This window comes from Argopecten irradians, chromosome 5 (assembly GCF_041381155.1).
Source record: "Argopecten irradians isolate NY chromosome 5, Ai_NY, whole genome shotgun sequence".
Classification (NCBI taxonomy): domain Eukaryota; kingdom Metazoa; phylum Mollusca; class Bivalvia; order Pectinida; family Pectinidae; genus Argopecten; species Argopecten irradians.
This window is the reverse complement of record NC_091138.1, coordinates 1,586,915-1,607,275: the sequence shown is the minus strand read 5'-3', so window position 1 is coordinate 1,607,275 and position 20,361 is coordinate 1,586,915. Positions and strand designations below refer to the sequence as shown.

Genomic DNA, 20,361 nt, shown 5'->3' with positions numbered 1-20,361 from the left:
GGATCCATAACATCAAGTTTGGTAGAATGACCAATGGATGATATAACCGTGTGATGGAATTGGCCAATAATTATCATATACACAGACTCATTTGATAGTGATGAAATGGGAAAAAATTCATGAGTAACCGACTGAAATTAAAGGATTTTCTGTCCATGATATTTGTATAACAGACTGATAGTGATCTATGGGCCAATATGATATAACTGTTGTGGCCCGTTCCCAGAGCCACAGTGAGCTTATTGAACGGTTTTGTAGGGACGGCAAATGGGGAACTTTAACAAATCCTTCTGGCTTTATGAATGAAATGTCTTTAATCAATCATTACATTGTTAAAATCTGACGAGAATCAGCAGTTTAGTAAAATGGCATATGATAATCATTTGGTGGGCAAATGATATAACTATGTGAGTGATACAAGCTCTCTGGACCTCTTGGTGTGTTATAAAGAGTATGATATCATGGGTCATAAAATTACGATGCTCAGTTAGTATGAAATATCGGTCGTTTATTGTTTATTGGAACCGAAGTCTTGACAGATATTTGGATATCTTGGCATTTAAACATGTAAGTTGACTGATTTTATATAACCGACTGGCATAGTGATGGAATGGGCCAATGATGATATAACAGAATGGCATAGTGATGGAATGGGTAAATGATTTTATAACCGACTGGCATAGTGATGGAATGGGCCAATGATTTTATAACCGACTGGCATAGTGATGGAATGGGCCAGTGCTGAATCCGACTGGGCATAGATGGAATGGTCTATGCAATGATGAATATATGGACAGATGATATAACATAGTGATGGAATGGGTCCAATGATGATATAACAGACTGAATGGCATAGTGATGGAATGGGCCCAATGATTTTATAACCGACTGGGCATAGTGATGGAATGGGCTGGATTTATACAGATGGCATAGTGATGGAATGGGCACCAATGATTTTATAACCAACTGGCATAGTGATGGAATGGGCCAATGGTTTATAACTGACTGGATAGTGATGGGAATGGGCCAATGGTTTTATAACTGACTGGCATAGTTGATGGATATGGGCCAATGGTTTTATAACTGATGGCATAGTGCTGGAATGGGCCAATGGTTTTATAAACAGACTGGCATACAGATAGGTGATGGAATGCCCACTGGGCCAAAGGGTGGGCAATTTTATAACTGACTGGCATAGTGATGGAATGGGCCAATGATTTTATAACAGACTGGCATAGTGATGGAATGGGCCAATGATGATATAACCGACTGGCATAATATATGGATTAGGCCACTGATTTTATAACTGGCATAGTTTATGGAATGGGCCAATGATACTGGCATAGTGATGGAATGGGCCAATGATGATTATAACAGACTGGCATAGTGATGGAATGGGCCAATGATGATATAACAGACTGGCATAGTGATGGAATGGGCCAATGATTTTATAACTGACTGGCATAGTGAATGGAATGGGCCAATGATTTTATAACAGACTGGCATAGTGATGGAATGGGCCAATGATGATATAACAGACTGGCATAGTGATGGAATGGGCCAATGATGATATAACAGACTGGCATAGTGATGGAATGGGCCAATGATGATATAACAGACTGGCATAGTGATGGAATGGGCCAATGATTTTATAACTGACTGGCATAATGTGGATGGAATGGGCCAATGATTTTATGAACTGGAATGTACTGGCATAGTGATGGAATGGGCCAATGATGATATAACAGACTGGCATAGTGATGGAATGGGCCAATGATGATATAACCGACTGGCATAGTGATGGAATGGGCCAATGATGATATAACCGACTGGCATAGTGACAGAATGGACGAATGATGATATAACTGACTGGCATAGTGATGGAATGGGCCAATGATTTTATAACTGACTGGCATAATGATGGAATAGGCCAATGATTTTATAACCGACTGGCATAGTGATGGAATGGGCCAATGATGATATAACAGACTGGCATAGTGATGGAATGGGCCAATGATTTTATAACTGACTGATCATAGTGCAATAGTCCCAATGATGGAATGCGACTGCCAATGATGGAATGAGGATCAAATTTAACGCATTGGGTGTTTGATATTGTATGATAAGTTGGTGTTGATATTGTATGATAAGTGAATGTCTCCCTATAACTTGTATAATTATCATCTCACAGACAATTCAGAAGAAAAGGGAAAAAATTCTGCTGAATTAAAGGATTTTGTCCATGATATTAGTCTGAAGCATCTATTGGGTATTAGCTGTTGTTCCGTTCCCAGAGCCACAGTAGCTTTTTGAACGGTTTAGTAGGGACGCAACTGGGGAACTTTAACAAATCCTTCTGCCTTATGAATGAAAGTCTTTAATCAATCATTACATTGTTAAATCTGACGAGATCAGCAGTTTCAGTAAATGCTCATATAACATTGGTGGGCAAACCAATATATGTGAGTGATACAAGCCCTCTAGACCTCTTGGTGTTATAAAGAGATGATATCATGTCATAAAATTACATGCTAAGATCCAATATAGATGATGTCAGTTTATATATCGGTCGTTTATTGTTTATTGGACCGAAGTCTAGACAGATATTTGGATATCTTGGCATATTAAACATGATAAGTTGACTGTTATATTAAAATGTTTACTTTGTACTTTGTGTCAGGTAAATTAAGGCTGTGAATGATAACACATCATATTTATCTCCATGATAGGATAAATCATTTCCATTTAACGGAGATAGCGATTGGCTTTCATCTTGTGATGAGCAAAACTTCAATGGAATAAAGAAGTACATTTTAAGTAAAAGCGAATGAATATTTGTAGATTTGTGGGCAGGACACTACTGCTGGTTATAAAATCATAGTCAGACGGGCGAGATTGAATGAATCAGTTATATACAACTTCAAGGACTGATAGGGTTTAGTGTAATAGTTATTTATTAGCTGTATAGGTTATAAGAAGGAGGTACAGAGGATCATAAATCACTGCATATCTTAAAGAAACAAAAAGAAGACCTCTCAATCCAGATGATATACAGTATATAGAAACTGAAATAACAACATGAACTGTTGACAAAGCTAAAACAGGTAACCGTAGTAGAGTTGCCATACACACTGGTTATAGGGTTCTAGAGATTATCATGCCACAATCTAGTGTTTAAAAAGGTAAAAACACGGCTAACACAAACGTAGCTCACCGTTAAATCTACCAAAACAAAAGTAAGACTGTGATCCGTTGCTGACATATAACGTTACAGGTATTGGGGGTAGGATTTATATATATAGAGGGTGGATAGATGGAGATTAATGTCCCCATATATTGATTGGTGTATTGATCCCCAATGTCTGGCTGTGTCACCCTTCAACATTTACTATAGGATAAACACATAAGCAGCTTTGACAACTTCTTTTTCCTTTGTTCACCTATAATAATTCTCTGTCAATATTTCCTCATAATATTTTCTTTATATCCTCGTAAGGATCATCAAAGTTGTATTAGTTATGTCAGGTTGTTGGATCTATTGAAAAGAATTATATAATATCGGATTCTGTGTAGAACTTCGTTATTCATTCTGAACCATAGTAAAAACACATTCCTACGACACTAAGATTACCATATTAAAGGAAGCAATGGAATTGAATTAAGATATCTATCGATCAGACTATGAATATTCATGAGTCTTTGTAGGTCATGGTTGTGTATTGGGTCTTTGATTTATGTGTTGTAGTTAACTATTGTCTTTTGTTGGACTTGTTATTGGATATCAAGGCAGACAAAAGGTTTAAATTAACAGAACAGTCAGGTGTAATGTTGTAAATGTTCTCATGTTTTTTCTCCCTACATGAAACCAAAATCACAATAATGGTCTCCAAGATAGTAATAATAACTAGAAAAAGTCATTTGGAAGCACAATAGAGAAAAAGAAAAGTTCTTTTTATCAATCAGTCTGCTGATCTAAACTTTCAGGGGTTATATTACAGAGAAATTGGAATATCAAAGATGACCTGTATGATCAGACTGATGGTCCTTTAGTTTTTAACATCAGAACACCCAGATCCCAGACATCCGAGTGACAGGCATGTGTACAGCACATAACTTCTTAGCTGTTTGTAAAATAAATGAATGGCATAAATGAATATTCTAAAGAGATTTGAATAAAACTACTTCAGTGTTGAGCGGAACACCAATATTGACACCCACATGGATGTGTTTATACCAACAATCATAGGTATCTTTGTCAGTCAGCCAAGGTGTGGCTAAAGCATAGACGTGTGTACAATAAGGTCAGAATTACCTCAAAGTCTATTTAAGGAAATACTGCCTTATCTGACGTGATCTCAGTATTTTATATGTCACAGAGAAATTAAGAAAAAATAGTAGTATATGAGTTTAATTTGGTGCTTGGATGCCTTGAGAAATTTGCCAGAGAATTGTACAAAAAAGACTCCAACAGGAGAGAAGAAAATGTGGTGGCCAGACCAGGATTCGAACCTGGGACCCTCCGAACACTAGCCGAGTGCTCTACCGACTGAGCTACCTGGTCACCAATGAATGACCCAGTCAAATCGCGCTACACTCCTCCCTCCTTTCTAAAAGTCTTCCGCCTCGAAGACATATGAGACCCTTCCAAACACCACCAACGTGGGTTATTTAGTTGGGCGCCAATTTTGTAAAAGTGACAAAAGAAAACCAACACTCAATAACACCCAGGATTAACTACCAGATATTCCAATTAGCTGACAAAAATATGTCTGTTCAGAAATCATTTGTTTCTAAGCAGATGTTTAACACTGTTTTTAAGACTGGCACTTTGTAAAGATCCTCTAATCCTTACTACCACTCTCATCAAACTTGTATGGTCTGGAGACTTGGTTGCTATGTTAATATGCGTTTGGTTGTCAAATAATAGATACAGTTTTAACTCCTTCACTCACCCCTGAAGACCCGGATACAGTTTTAACTCCTTCACTCACCCCTGAAGACCTGGATACAGTTTTAACTCCTTCACTCACCCCTGAAGACCTGGATACAGTTTTAACTCCTTCACTCACCCCTGAAGACCTGGATACAGTTTTAACTCCTTCACTCACCCCTGAAGACCTGGATACAGTTTTAACTCCTTCACTCACCCCTGAACACCTGGATACAGTTTTAACTCCTTCACTCACCCCTGAAGACCTGGATACAGTTTTAACTCCTTCACTCACCCCTGAAGACCTGGATACAGTTTTAACTCCTTCACTCACCCCTGAAGACCTGGATACAGTTTTAACTCCTTCACTCACCCCTGAAGACCTGGATACAGTTTTAACTCCTTCACTCACCCCTGAACACCTGGATACAGTTTTAACTCCTTCACTCACCCCTGAAGACCTGGATACAGTTTTAACTCCTTCACTCACCCCTGAACACCTGGATACAGTTTTAACTCCTTCACTCACCCCTGAAGACCTGGATACAGTTTTAACTCCTTCACTCACCCCTGAAGACCTGGATACAGTTTTAACTCCTTCACTCCACCCTGAAGACCTGGATACAGTTTTAACTCCTTCACTCACCCCTGAAGACCTGGATACAGTTTTAACTCCTTCACTCACCCCTGAAGACCTGGATACAGTTTTAACTCCTTCACTCACCCCTGAAGACCTGGATACAGTTTTAACTCCTTCACTCACCCCTGAACACCTGGATACAGTTTTAACTCCTTCACTCACCCCTGAAGACCTGGATACAGTTTTAACTCCTTCACTCACCCCTGAAGACCTGGATACAGTTTTAACTCCTTCACTCACCCCTGAAGACCTGGATACAGTTTTAACTCCTTCACTCACCCCTGAAGACCTGGATACAGTTTTAACTCCTTCACTCACCCCTGAAGACCTGGATACAGTTTTAACTCCTTCACTCACCCCTGAAGACCTGGATACAGTTTTAACTCCTTCACTCACCCCTGAAGACCTGGATACAGTTTTAACTCCTTCACTCACCCCTGAAGACCTGGATACAGTTTTAACTCCTTCACTCACCCCTGAAGACCTGGATACAGTTTTAACTCCTTCACTCACCCCTGAACACCTGGATACAGTTTTAACTCCTTCACTCACCCCTGAAGACCTGGATACAGTTTTAACTCCTTCACTCACCCCTGAAGACCTGGATACAGTTTTAACTCCTTCACTCACCCCTGAAGACCTGGATACAGTTTTAACTCCTTCACTCACCCCTGAAGACCTGGATACAGTTTTAACTCCTTCACTCACCCCCTGAAGACCTGGATACAGTTTTAACTCCTTCACTCACCCCTGAACACCTGGATACAGTTTTAACTCCTTCACTCACCCCTGAAGACCTGGATACAGTTTTAACTCCTTCACTCACCCCTGAACACCTGGATACAGTTTTAACTCCTTCACTCACCCCTGAAGACCTGGATACAGTTTTAACTCCTTCACTCACCCCTGAAGACCTGGATACAGTTTTAACTCCTTCACTCACCCCTGAAGACCTGGATACAGTTTTAACTCCTTCACTCACCCCTGAAGACCTGGATACAGTTTTAACTCCTTCACTCACCCCTGAAGACCTGGATACAGTTTTAACTTCACTCACCCCTGAAGACCTGGATACAGTTTTAACTCCTTCACTCACCCCTGAAGACCTGGATACAGTTTTAACTCCTTCACTCACCCCTGAAGACCTGGATACAGTTTTAACTCCTTCACTCACCCCTGAAGACCTGGATACAGTTTTAACTCCTTCACTCACCCCTGAAGACCTGGATACAGTTTTAACTCCTTCACTCACCCCTGAAGACCTGGATACAGTTTTAACTCCTTCACTCACCCCTGAAGACCTGGATACAGTTTTAACTCCTTCACTCACCCCCTGAAGACCTGGATACAGTTTTAACTCCTTCACTCACCCCTGAAGACCTGGATACAGTTTTAACTCCTTCACTCACCCCTGAAGACCTGGATACAGTTTTAACTCCTTCACTCACCCCTGAAGACCTGGATACAGTTTTAACTCCTTCACTCACCCCTGAAGACCTGGATACAGTTTTAACTCCTTCACTCACCCCTGAAGACCTGGATACAGTTTTAACTCCTTCACTCACCCCTGAACACCTGGATACAGTTTTAACTCCTTCACTCACCCCTGAAGACCTGGATACAGTTTTAACTCCTTCACTCACCCCTGAAGACCTGGATACAGTTTTAACTCCTTCACTCACCCCTGAAGACCTGGATACAGTTTTAACTCCTTCACTCACCCCTGAAACCTGGATACAGTTTTAACTCCTTCCACTCACCCCTGAAGACCTGGATACAGTTTTAACTCCTTCACTCACCCCTGAAGACCTGGATACAGTTTTAACTCCTTCACTCACCCCTGAACACCTGGATACAGTTTTAACTCCTTCACTCACCCCTGAACACCTGGATACAGTTTTAACTCCTTCACTCACCCCTGAAGACCTGGATACAGTTTTAACTCCTTCACTCACCCCTGAAGACCTGGATACAGTTTTAACTCCTTCACTCACCCCTGAACACCTGGATACAGTTTTAACTCCTTCACTCACCCCTGAAGACCTGGATACAGTTTTAACTCCTTCACTCACCCCTGAACACCTGGATACAGTTTTAACTCCTTCATTCACCCTGAAGACCTGGATACAGTTTTAACTCCTTCACTCACCCCTGAAGACCTGGATACAGTTTTAACTCCTTCACTCACCCCTGAAGACCTGGATACAGTTTTAACTCCTTCACTCACCCCTGAAGACCTGGATACATTTTATTTTAAACCTATACATCCTTCACTCACCCCTGAAGACCTGGATACAGTTTTAACTACCTGGATACAGTTTTAACTCCTTCACTCACCCCTGAAGACCTGGATACAGTTTTAACTCCTTCACTCACCCCTGAAGACCTGGATACAGTTTTAACTCCTTCACTCACCCCTGAAGACCTGGATACAGTTTTACTTTTTTAACTCCTTCACTCACCCCTGAAGACCTGGATACAGTTTTAACTCCTTCACTCACCCCTGAAGACCTGGATACAGTTTTAACTCCTTCACTCACCCCTGAAGACCTGGATACAGTTTTAACTCCTTCACTCACCCCTGAAGACCTGGATACAGTTTTAACTCCTTCACTCACCCCTGAAGACCTGGATACAGTTTTAACTCTCCTTCACTCACCCCTGAACACCTGGATACAGTTTTAACTCCTTCACTCACCCCTGAAGACCTGGATACAGTTTTAACTCCTTCACTCACCCCTGAAGACCTGGATACAGTTTTAACTCCTTCACTCACCCCTGAAGACCTGGATACAGTTTTAACTCCTTCACTCACCCCTGATGGATACAGTTTTAACTCCTTCTCTCACCCCTGAAGACCTGGATACAGTTTTAACTCCTTCTCTCACCCCTGAAGACCTGTTTGAACTCTTCTCATTCTAAGCCTGGAACAGTTAATTATGAATTGTCAGGGATGAATGCCAAGTTGAAGCAAATTCATTGTTATAGAAGTTCAGTTTGATCAAAGAGACTAGCGTAATTGTGTCCACCAATTGAAAGCTTCTAGAGTGTGAGGATAAGTAGATACATATTGTAGTTTGGAGCCGAAATTGATAATTAATTTAAGCTAGGTATATACCCAATGGAAGGAGTTTGGTTCTTATAGGTAATCCACGCCGTCGATGATAATAACAATTATGTGGGATAATGTGGTGGTTCTAACAAATGTATTTTGTCCGTTGAGTTATCTTGTTATAACTGTAAGGTGGAGGATACAGACAATAGACCTCTGATGATATGTTTCTTGCCGTTTGAGCTTTGCTGGGTAACTTTAATTATCAGTTTAATAGTTTATGAATACAGGACACACTTGTATGTGTAACAGTAAAAGTGCAATCTGAGATCAGATCATTTCTACTTAGTCAGGACTTGCCTTATTGAATTCAAACCCTGTGTAAAGGTTTGGTGTAAAGAAATACCTGGGCTTTTTCTCTCACAATAGTTTCTAAAGATAAGATTTGATGGAAATCAAATTGATATGTCGATTTGTAAATTAAACATGGCGGCTGGCGCACACAATACATGTTGATTATGGGGGCCAGGAAAGCGTAAGTATGACCATGTGAGAGATTAGGAGAGATTAGGGCGGCTGGTATTAGGAGTGGGCTGAGGCAGACTCATTTCTATTCTGAACATTAAATACTGTGTTCAGAAGTTCTGAAATGTTGATAAAAATGCTAGATATTGTTAAGAAAATACTACTAAATTCCGTTGACTTGGATCGATTTCTAAAAAGAACTTTGTATTTGTCTTTTTGATGCTGTGAAACAGCATTCTTAGGTACGCTCGGAGAGCCTGTGCACATCGAAACAATGAAACCACTCCGCGATGAAAATTAAAAGTTGTTTTGTTCATTTCATGTAATACTTTATGGTATGAAAAAATAAAACCCCAATATTCAAAACCACAGACATAGAATTTGTACATACGTATACACCATGGATGGAGTGTTTTAAGTGTTCAGATGGGACTCTATGATATTTGTATTACTCCGAGAACACTGGTCTCCAGAAAATCACGAACAACACCTTCTTCGCTGTCTTCCTCCGCGACAGGCTTTTGGTGGATTTTGGATTGTGTATGTTTATTTAAATTTTACGTAATTCATGCTAATTATCGATTATCGTAATCAAATGTTAGGAAGGTATCTGCAAAAGAAAGTTCTTATAACGGTTATAAAGTTTTTTGTGTTGGTTGTATTGACGAACTATATCTGTGATATTATTGCGCAGTAAAAGTTAATAGTTTTGAGTACGTGCCTCCTCCCTTGATCTGTCACTTGGAGTTCTGTCTTTTGTTTATCGACAACTGCGGTATATGGAAAAAGAAAAAGTACCAAATCTATCAACATAAACTTACAAAATAAAATGATAATATAGATCTATTTATGTACGAGAAACTTAAAATGACAAATGAACTTATTTTGCCGTGTAGTGTACGGTAGCCTTATGAAGACTTGCTAAAGTCCGATGTATTGCAGTTTTCTTGATGGTAGCGTTCTTATGAATTCAAAAGAAATTTTACTGTTATAAGTTACCAAATAATGTACCCTTAACTTGACAAACGTATATGGCCATGTTATATCATAAGTCAAATGTCGGCAAAGCAAAACTCACGATAAATGTTCTGCACGATAACATCTCGCCAACCAGTTACTGTTAGGCTTACAAAGACTTGCTAAAGTCCGATACATTACATGAAGTTTTCTTGATGTTAACGGCTAGCGTTCTTGTGAATTTAAAAGAAATCCGAGTGATATACGTAATGAAATAATGTACCTTTTACCAGGTATTTGGCAAAAGTATCTGGCCATGATTTATTAGTCAAAAGTCGTCAAAGCAACCCATGTTAGTTTTCTAAAAAGGAAACCAAAACATATCCGGAAATGGTAATATTTCTAATGTTATATTTTTCCGAAAATATTCTTCAATGTTAAGTGGATATTAAGATACGAAAATGTTTACTTATTATTTTTTTGTCTTTGAAAAGACATTGATGAAATTGATAATTTAGCAATTAATAAAGAATTATAAAAACATGATACTCAGATTCTGAACGGTTTCATTGGTGTTGAAATCGTTATTTCAAAAATAATTTAGAAATAAAATTTATTACAGTTATCACAGGATAATAAGTTATTCAACTTATTGTTCTTGAAAAACTTCAAATATCATAAAATAAATCCGGTATATCGTAAATATTTTTTTTATTAAACTACGAAATTCAACACTGCACACTTATGTAATAGTTTACTAAATTCTATATTAAAGATGCTCCACCGCCGACAAAGCATAAATGTTATTGATTATTTAACAATAATTGGTGTTCAATCGTGTATATATATGTTTAATTAACACAGAAAATAATATATTTTTTATCATTTTGCCTTTGGTGCATGTGCAATCAGTAATTCATTTCATATAGGATATACCGGTAGTGCCACAGAATTTTTTCGGGATGCAATTAATTATTTTTCATATTTTTAACTCGAAATAAAATTAGAAGCTCAAGCTTTTCAATGGTGGTAATGGTGTAAAGTAAGTAGTTTTTGTAACTGAAGAAAAATACTTAACCGCCTGATCCTCCTTTTGATAGTGAAAAAATACAATGTGTCGGCGGTGGAGCATCTTTAAATGAAAAACCAATTTCTTTATTCCTTTGTTTGAGTCCTTCATTCACAGCATCTATGAGTGGCCTTGGTACTTTGATTGTTTGTTCATCTAAAAATTGTAACCACCATTCATTATCATATAACCTACTGACACAAAGGGAGACGTTAGGAAGAACAAAGTTAAACCCTGCAAGTATATAAAGGCTTTAGAATTAACCAGCTGCCCCAATTGCATGATCATAAAAGGCAAATAAACTTAGGATCGTATCTTTTCTCTTCTTCCTTACTGACGTTGTTTTCCTAACGTCTCCCTTGACACCACCTAGAGATTCTGTATGTTCCTGTAGACCAGATAGTGACTCATTCTGTGATCCATTGGTTTAGAGATTCTGTATGTTCCTGTAGACCAGAGAGTGACCCATTCTGTGATCCATTGGTCAAGAGATTCTGTATGTCCCTGTATACCAGAGAGTGACCCATTCTGTGATCCATTGGTTCAGAGATTCTGTATGTCCCTGTAGACCAGAGAGTGACCCATTCTGTGATCCATTGGTTCAGAGATTCTGTATGTCCCTGTAGACCAGAGAGTGACCCATTCTGTAGACCAGAGAGTGACCCATTCTGTGATCCATTGGTTTAGAGATTCTGTATGTCCCTGTAGACCAGAGAGTGACCCATTCTGTGATCCATTGGTTCAGAGATTCTGTATGTCCCTGTAGACCAGAGAGTGACCCATTCTGTGATCCTTGGTTCAGAGATTCTGTATGTGTAGACCAGAGAGTACCATTCTGTGATCCATTGGTTTCAGAGATTCTGTATGTCCTGTAGACCAGAGAGTGACCCATTCTGTGACCATTGGTTCAGAGAGTTGTATGTCCCATGTAGACTGAGGTGAATCCATTTGGTTCAGAGATTCTGTATGTCCCTGTAGACCAGAGAGTGACCCATTCTGTGATCCATTGGTTTAGAGATTCTGTATGTCCCTGTAGACCAGAGAGTGACCCATTCTGTGATCCATTGGTTCAGAGATTCTGTATGTCCCTGTAGACCAGAGAGTGACCCATTCTGTGATCCATTGGTTCAGAGATTCTGTATGTCCCTGTAGACCAGAGAGTGACCCATTCTGTGATCCATTGGTTCAGAGATTCTGTATGTCCCTGTAGACCAGAGAGTGACCCATTCTGTGATCCATTGGTTCAGAGATTCTGTATGTTCCTGTAGACCAGAGAGTGACCCATTCTGTGATCCATTGGTTTAGAGATTCTGTATGTCCCTGTAGACCAGAGAGTGACCCATTCTGTGATCCATTGGTTTAGAGATTCTGTATGTCCCTGTAGACCAGAGAGTGACCCATTCTGTGATCCATTGGTTCAGAGATTCTGTATGTCCCTGTAGACCAGAGAGTGACCCATTCTGTGATCCATTGGTTTAGAGATTCTGTATGTCCCTGTAGACCAGAGAGTGACCCATTCTGTAGACCAGAGAGTGACCCATTCTGTGATCCATTGGTTCAGAGATTCTGTATGTCCCTGTAGACCAGAGAGTGACCCATTCTGTGATCCATTGGTTCAGAGATTCTGTATGTCCCTGTAGACCAGAGAGTGACCCATTCTGTGATCCATTGGTTTAGAGATTCTGTATGTCCCTGTAGACCAGAGAGTGACCCATTCTGTGATCCATTGTTCAGAGATTCTGTATGTCCCTGTAGACCAGAGAGTGACATTGTGATCCTGTAGAATCCATGACCCCCATGTGATTCAGAGATTCTGTATGTCCCTGTAGACCAGAGAGTGACCCATTCTTGTGATCCATTGGGTTTCAGAGATTCTCTATGTGACCCATTCTGTAGACCAGAGAGTGACCCATTCTGTGATCCATTGGTTTAGAGATTCTGTATGTCCCTGTAGACCAGAGAGTGACCCATTCTGTGATCCATTGGTTTAGAGATTCTGTATGTCCCTGTAGACCAGAGAGTGACCCATTCTGTGATCCATTGGTTCAGAGATTCTGTATGTCCCTGTAGACCAGAGAGTGACCCATTCTGTGATCCATTGGTTCAGAGATTCTGTATGTCCCTGTAGACCAGAGAGTGACCCATTCTGTAGACCAGAGAGTGACCCATTCTGTGATCCATTGGTTCAGAGATTCTGTATGTCCCTGTAGACCAGAGAGTGACCCATTCTGTGATCCATTGGTTCAGAGATTCTGTATGTCCCTGTAGACCAGAGAGTGACCCATTCTGTGATCCATTGGTTCAGAGATTCTGTATGTCCCTGTAGACCAGAGAGTGACCCATTCTGTGATCCCATTCTGTGATCCATTGGTTCAGAGATTCTGTATGTCCCTGTAGACCAGAGAGTGACCCATTCTGTGATCCATTGGTTCAGAGATTCTGTATGTCCCTGTAGACCAGAGAGTGACCCATTCTGTGATCCTGTAGACCAGAGAGTTGCCCATTCTGTGATCCATGGTTCAGAGATTCTGTATGTCCCTGTAGACCAGAGAGTGACCCATTCTGTGATCCATTGGTTCAGAGATTCTGTATGTCCCTGTAGACCAGAGAGTGACCCATTCTGTGATCCATTGGTTCAGAGATTCTGTATGTCCCTGTAGACCAGAGAGTGACCCATTCTGTGATCCATTGGTTCAGAGATTCTGTATGTCCCTGTAGACCAGAGAGTGACCCATTCTGTGATCCATTGGTTCAGAGATTCTGTATGTCCCTGTAGACCAGAGAGTGACCCATTCTGTGATCCAGAGAGTTTTAGTGATTTCTGTATGTCCCTGTAGACCAGAGAGTGACCCATTCTGTGATTCCATTGGTTGGTTCAGAGATTCTGTATGTCCCTGTAGACCAGAGAGTGACCCATTCTGTGATCATTGGTTCAGAGATTCTGTATGTCCCAATGTTCAGAGATTCAAAGAGAAGAGTGACCCATTCTGTGATCCATTGGTTCAGAGATTCTGTATGTCCCTGTAGACCAGAGAGTTGACCCATTCTGTGATCATGTGTTCTGTACCAGAGAGACGTGACCAATTCTGTGATCCATTGGTTCAAGAGAATTCTGTATGTCCCTGTGACCAGAGTGTGACCCATTCTGTTGTTTGGTTCAGAGATTCTGTATGTCCTTGTAGACCAGAGAGTGACCTCATTCTGTGATCCATTGGTTCAGAGATTCTGTATGTCCCTGTAGACCAGAGAGTGGACCCATTCTGTGATCCATTGGTTCAGAGATTCTGTATGTCCCTCCCTGTAGACCAGAGAGTTGGACCCATTCTGTGATCCATTGGTTCCATTGTAGACCAGATTCTGTATGTCCCTGTAGACCAGAGAGTGACCCATTCTTGTGATCCATTGGCTTCAGAGCTTCTGTATGTCCCTGTAGACCAAGAGAGTGACCCAGAGAGTTCTGTGATCCATTGGTTCAGAGGTATAGATTCTGTATGTCCCTGTAGACCAGAGAGTGACCCATTCTGTGATCCATTGGTTCAGAGATTCTGTATGTCCTGTAGACCAGAGTGTGACCCATTCTGTAGACCAGAGAGTGTTCTGTGATCCATTGGTTAGACCATTCGAGTTGTCCCCAGGTTTAGAGATTATGTATGTCCCTGTAGACCAGGAGAGTGACCCATTCTGTGATCCATTGGTTTAGAGAGATTCAAGAGTGTATGTCCAATTGGTTCTGTAGACCAGAGAGTGACCCATTCTATTGGTTCAGATCCTGTATGTCCCTGTAGACCAGAGAGTGACCCATTCTGTAGACCAGAGAGTGACCCATTCTGTGATCCATTGGTTTAGAGATTCTGTATGTCCCTGTAGACCAGAGAGTGACCCATTCTGTGATCCATTGGTTCAGAGATTCTGTATGTCCCTGTAGACCTGAGAGTGACCCATTCTGTGATCCATTGGTTCAGAGATTCTGTATGTCCCTGTAGACCAGAGAGTGACCCCATTCTGTGATCCATTGGTTTAGAGATTCTGTATGTCCCTGTAGACCAGAGAGTGACCCATTCTGTAGACCAGAGAGTGACCCATTCTGTGATCCATTGGTTCAGAGATTCTGTATGTCCCTGTAGACCAGAGAGTGACCCATTCTGTGATCCATTGGTTTAGAGATTCTGTATGTCCCTGTAGACCAGAGAGTGACCCATTCTGTGATCCATTGGTTCAGAGATTCTGTATGTCCCTGTAGACCAGAGAGTGACCCATTCTGTGATCCATTGGTTCAGAGATTCTGTATGTCCCTGTAGACCAGAGAGTGACCCATTCTGTGATCCATTGGTTCAGAGATTCTGTATGTCCCTGTAGACCAGAGAGTGACCCATTCTGTGATCCATTGGTTCAGAGATTCTGTATGTCCCTGTAGACCAGAGAGTGACCCATTCTGTAGACCAGAGAGTGACCCATTCTGTGATCCATTGGTTCAGAGATTCTGTATGTCCCTGTAGACCAGAGAGTGGACACCTGTTATCTGTAGACCAGAGAGTGACCCATTCTGTGATCCATTGGTTCAGAGATTCTGTATGTCCCTGTAGACCAGAGAGTGACCCCATTCTGTGATCCATTGGTTCAGTGATTCTGTATGTCCCTGTAGACCAGAGAGGTGACCCATTCTGTGATCCATTGGTTCAGAGATTCTGTATGTCCCTGTAGACCAGAGAGTGACCCATTCTGTGATCCATTGGTTTAGAGATTCTGTATGTCCCTGTAGACCAGAGAGTGACCCATTCTGTGATCCATTGGTTCAGAGATTCTGTATGTCCCTGTAGACCAGAGAGTGACCCATTCTGTTCATTCTCTGATCCATTGGTCAGAGATTCTGTATGTCCCCTGTAGACCAGAGAGTGACCCATTCTGTGATCCATTGGTTCAGAGATTCTGTATGTCCCTGTAGACCAGAGAGTGACCCATTCTGTGATCCATTGGTTCAGAGGATTCTGTATGTCCCTGTAGACCAGAGAGTGACCCATTCTGTGATCCTAGACCTGTAGTAGTGTGACTCATTGGGTTTCCAGAGATTCTGTATTGTCCCTGGTAGACCAGAGAGTGACCCATTCTGTAGACCATTTGGTTCAGAGATTCTGTATGTCCCTGTAGACCAGAGATTGACCCATTCTGTGATCCATTGGTTTAGAGATTCTGTATGTCCCTGTAGACCTGTAGAGAGAGATGACCCATTCTGTGATCCATTGGTATCCATAGAGATTCTGTATGTCCCTGTAGACCAGAGAGTGACCCATTCTGTGATCCATTGGTTCAGAGATTCCTGTATGTCCCTGTAGACCAGAGAGTGACCCATTCTGTGATCCATTGTGATCAGAGATTCTGTATGTCACTGTAGACCAGAGAGTTGGCCCATTTCTGTGATCCATGTAGACCTGATTCGTGAGACATTCTTGTGAGCCTGTAGACCAGAGAGTGACCCATTCTGTGATCCTGTAGACCAGAGAGTGACCCATTCTGTAGTAGACCAGAGAGTGACCCATTCTGTGATCCATTGGTTTAGAGATTCTGTATGTCCCTGTAGACCAGAGAGTGACCCATTCTGTGATCCATTGGTTCAGAGATTCTGTATGTCCCTGTAGACCAGAGAGTTGACCCATTCTGTGATCCATTGGTTTAGAGATTCTGTATGTTCCTGTAGACCAGAGAGTGACCCATTCTGTGATCCATTGGTTCCTGTAGAGATTTCTGTATGTCCCTGTAGACCAGAGAGTGACCCATTCTGTGATCCATTGGTTCAGAGATTCTGTATGTCCCTGTAGACCAGAGAGTGACCCATTCTGTGATCCATTGGTTCAGAGATTCTGTATGTCCCTGTAGAACCAGAGAGAGTGAGAGGACCCATTCTGTGATCCATTGGTTTCAGAGATTCTGTATGTCCCTGTAGACCAGAGAGTGACCCATTCTGTGATCCATTGGTTCAGAGATTCTGTATGTCCCTGTAGACCAGAGAGTGACCCATTCTGTGATCCATTGGTTTAGAGATTCTGTATGTCCCTGTAGACCAGAGTTGTGGTAGTGACCCATTCTGTGATCCATTGGTTCAGGATTCTGTATGTCCCCCTGTAGACCAGAGAGTGACCCATTCTGTGATCCATTGGTTCAGAGATTCTGTATGTCCCTGTAGACCAGAGAGTGACCCATTCTGTGATCCATTGGTTCAGAGATTCTGTATGTCTGCCCCTGTAGACCAGAGAGTGACCCATTCTGTGATCCATTGGTTTTACCATTCTGTATGATTGCCCCTGTAGACCAGAGAGTGACCCATTCTGTGATCCATTGGTTCAGAGATTCTGTATGTCCCTGTAGACCAGAGAGTGACCCATTCTGTAGACCAGAGAGTGACCCATTCTGTGATCCATTGGTTTAGAGATTCTGTATGTCCCTGTAGACCAGAGAGTGACCCATTCTGTGATCCATGGTTAGAGATTCTGTATGTCCATGTAGACCAGAGAGTGACCCATTCTGTGATCCATTGGTTCAAGATTCTGTATGTCCATGTAGACCAGAGAGTGACCCATTCTGTGATCCATTGTGCCTAACATCTGCCTGAGTACTTTTCCTTATACTTAAATACTAAGTAGGGGTTTAATGTAAATGAAAAAATCTTTTTTATGATTGTTAAAATTCTTTATAGAAAGTTTTGTAGTATATACATCTATACAAGAGTTTGATCATTTAAATATACTGGTATTATGTCTCAATGTTAAATTTAGGTCAAAGTGCTTGTGTAAATGTTATACCATATTCTGAGAGAAAATTAATGTTTATTTTAACAAAGCTATACCTACTGGTACAAACTTTTTACATGTATTTCCATTGTTACATTATCATACTGAAATAATTGTATTTTACATATTTGGAACTAGCACACTTAAGCCAACCTTAAACAAGCCAATTCAGTATTTATAATGTTATTTTAAGGTTATATTAAAATTGCACTTATATCTGATAATTTTGAATATGCTTGAATTGAAAATTAAAATTTAGAGAAATTTTTATGACTTCAGTATGTTCTTGAAATTCTACTTTTTGACCTGTTCATACCAATAAGGTAACATCCCTACTACTCTCTGTAGAAAGGATTTCCACAAGTTAAACAGGTTTTCATTGGAATTCAATATGTCTACATTAAAGTTGTGTGAATTAATGAGTACTGAATCCTAAGTATTTTATTTGAACTGAGGTTTATATATTTGTATAATGTAGTGTTTGCTTTTCTGATTAAGTAAAAGGTATAAGGGGCTATATGGTGCTCATATTTTTAAGGTCAAGGGTCATTATCATTGCTCATAGCCACTCACAAGGTAGCCAGGTAAAGCGTTTAATATAGAAAATGACCTGTATCAGAACTCTTAATATAATTACACTCAATGATCATTGGTTTGTTTTAATATGTACTAGAGAAGATGTTGGGAAATATGAGTAGAGTACCTGTGTAAATAAAGTCATTATTTCTTCTGAAACTGTAACCAGATTTTCTTGTTTTAATTAGAAGCTTAATTAATTGGCACAATATCTGTCATCTGGCTGTTATGAAGCCTCAGCAACTGTAACATGCCTGTACATGGTGAAATGAATGGTTATCAAGGTCACACAGTGCAATGATTTATGACCAACTGTTGTTAACTAAAAGTCTCAAGACTTAAGCAAGCTGGGATAAAGAGCATTCAAGTTTGTTTAAATTATTGACCTTGACTTTCATTCAAGGTCACAGGAGTCAGACAGGCTAAATATTCAAACCGTTTCTCCCCAGTATCTTAGAGGCTAAATATTCAAATAATTTCTCCCCAGTATGCAAGAGGTCCATACATCTGATATTGGGGCTGCAGCATGCTTATATTTTGTATTGTTTGTTTAAATGAATGACCTTGATGGTGGTCAGATAGGCCATTGTTTATCTCATTGTTCCTGAGCTGATTGACATTTCAACATTATTTTTACAGGTAGGCGTTCTAGATGTGGATATTTGTGGACCGTCTATTCCTCGGATCCTGGGAGTGGAAGGAGAACAGGTAGGCAACAGTTCAGACATCTCATCCGAGTAATCATTCATCATTCTTCGTCCATGTTACTAATTATTTACTCATGTTGGGTTCTGATGATGGTTCCCTTCGAGAAGAAACATGTCAACAACAGAATAAATAATCTGTTTACTGGAAGGAATTACTGTGTTGGACTCACTCTTTTTACTTGGATCCCTAGTGAGGCCTCTGTATACATTTTTAGCTCACTGCGCGAAGGGCAGGTGAGCTTATGCTATGGTGCAGTGTACATCGTCCGGCTGTCGTCCGGGTCCGTCCGGCCGTCCGGCGTCAACTTTTCCATTAAAACAACTTCTTCTCCAAAACTAGGAGACCTAGAGTCCTGAAATTTGACTTAAAGCCTGCTGGGATGAAGGGCTACAAAGTTTTTTCAAATGAATGACCTTGACCATCATTCAAGGTCACAGGGGTCAAATAGGTGAAAATCTTTAACAGACTTCTTCTATATAACCAAGAGGCCTAGAGACCTAAAATTGGGCCTGTGACATGCAGGGATGAAGCGCTACAAAGTTTGTTCAAATGAATGACCTTGACTTTCATTCAAGGTCTCAGGGGTCAAATAGGCTTAAATTTTCAAACAACTTCTTCTTGATAACCAAAAGACACAGGGACGTGATATTGGTACTGTGGCATGCTGGGTATCAAGGGCTACCAAGTTTGCTCAAATGAATGGCCTTGACCTTCATTCAAGGTCACAGGGGTCAAATAGGCTTAAATCTTTAAAAGACTTCTTCTTAAAAACCAAAAGGTATAGGGACGTGATATTGGTACTGTGGCATGCTGGGATCAAGGGCTACCAAGTTTGCTCTAATGAATGACCTTGACCTTCATTCAAGGTCATAGGGGTCAAATAGGCTAAAATCTTTTACGACCTCTTTTTAATAACCAAGAGGCAAAGGGGCCTCTAATGTGCTTAGAAATGATATAAATTCTTATTTACTCTGTTTGTAAAGTATGAACCATGAATGATTGCAGCTGAGCGATTCGGGCCCATTGGGCCCTTGTCTACATTAAACTTTCAATATATACAGACTTTTGTAAAGTTCATGTTCTCAAAGGTATTGAATAATTCAGTTTATATATTTCTTTTTC

General features: G+C 40.6%; 2 protein-coding genes across 2 annotated transcripts in view; both read left to right on the top strand.

Annotated features, from left to right (window-relative positions):
- LOC138322617 (fatty acid synthase-like) overlaps positions 1 to 20,361 on the top strand; it is a 381,340-nt gene that overhangs the window by 67,889 nt on the left and 293,090 nt on the right. The window lies entirely within an intron of this gene.
- Positions 1 to 20,361, top strand: part of LOC138322624 (cytosolic Fe-S cluster assembly factor nubp1-A-like) — a 61,221-nt gene that overhangs the window by 16,428 nt on the left and 24,432 nt on the right. The window contains exon 4 of the mRNA XM_069266610.1: positions 19,171 to 19,239. Within this exon, the coding sequence (XP_069122711.1) occupies positions 19,171 to 19,239 (69 nt within the window). The remainder of the gene's footprint in view (positions 1 to 19,170; positions 19,240 to 20,361) is intronic.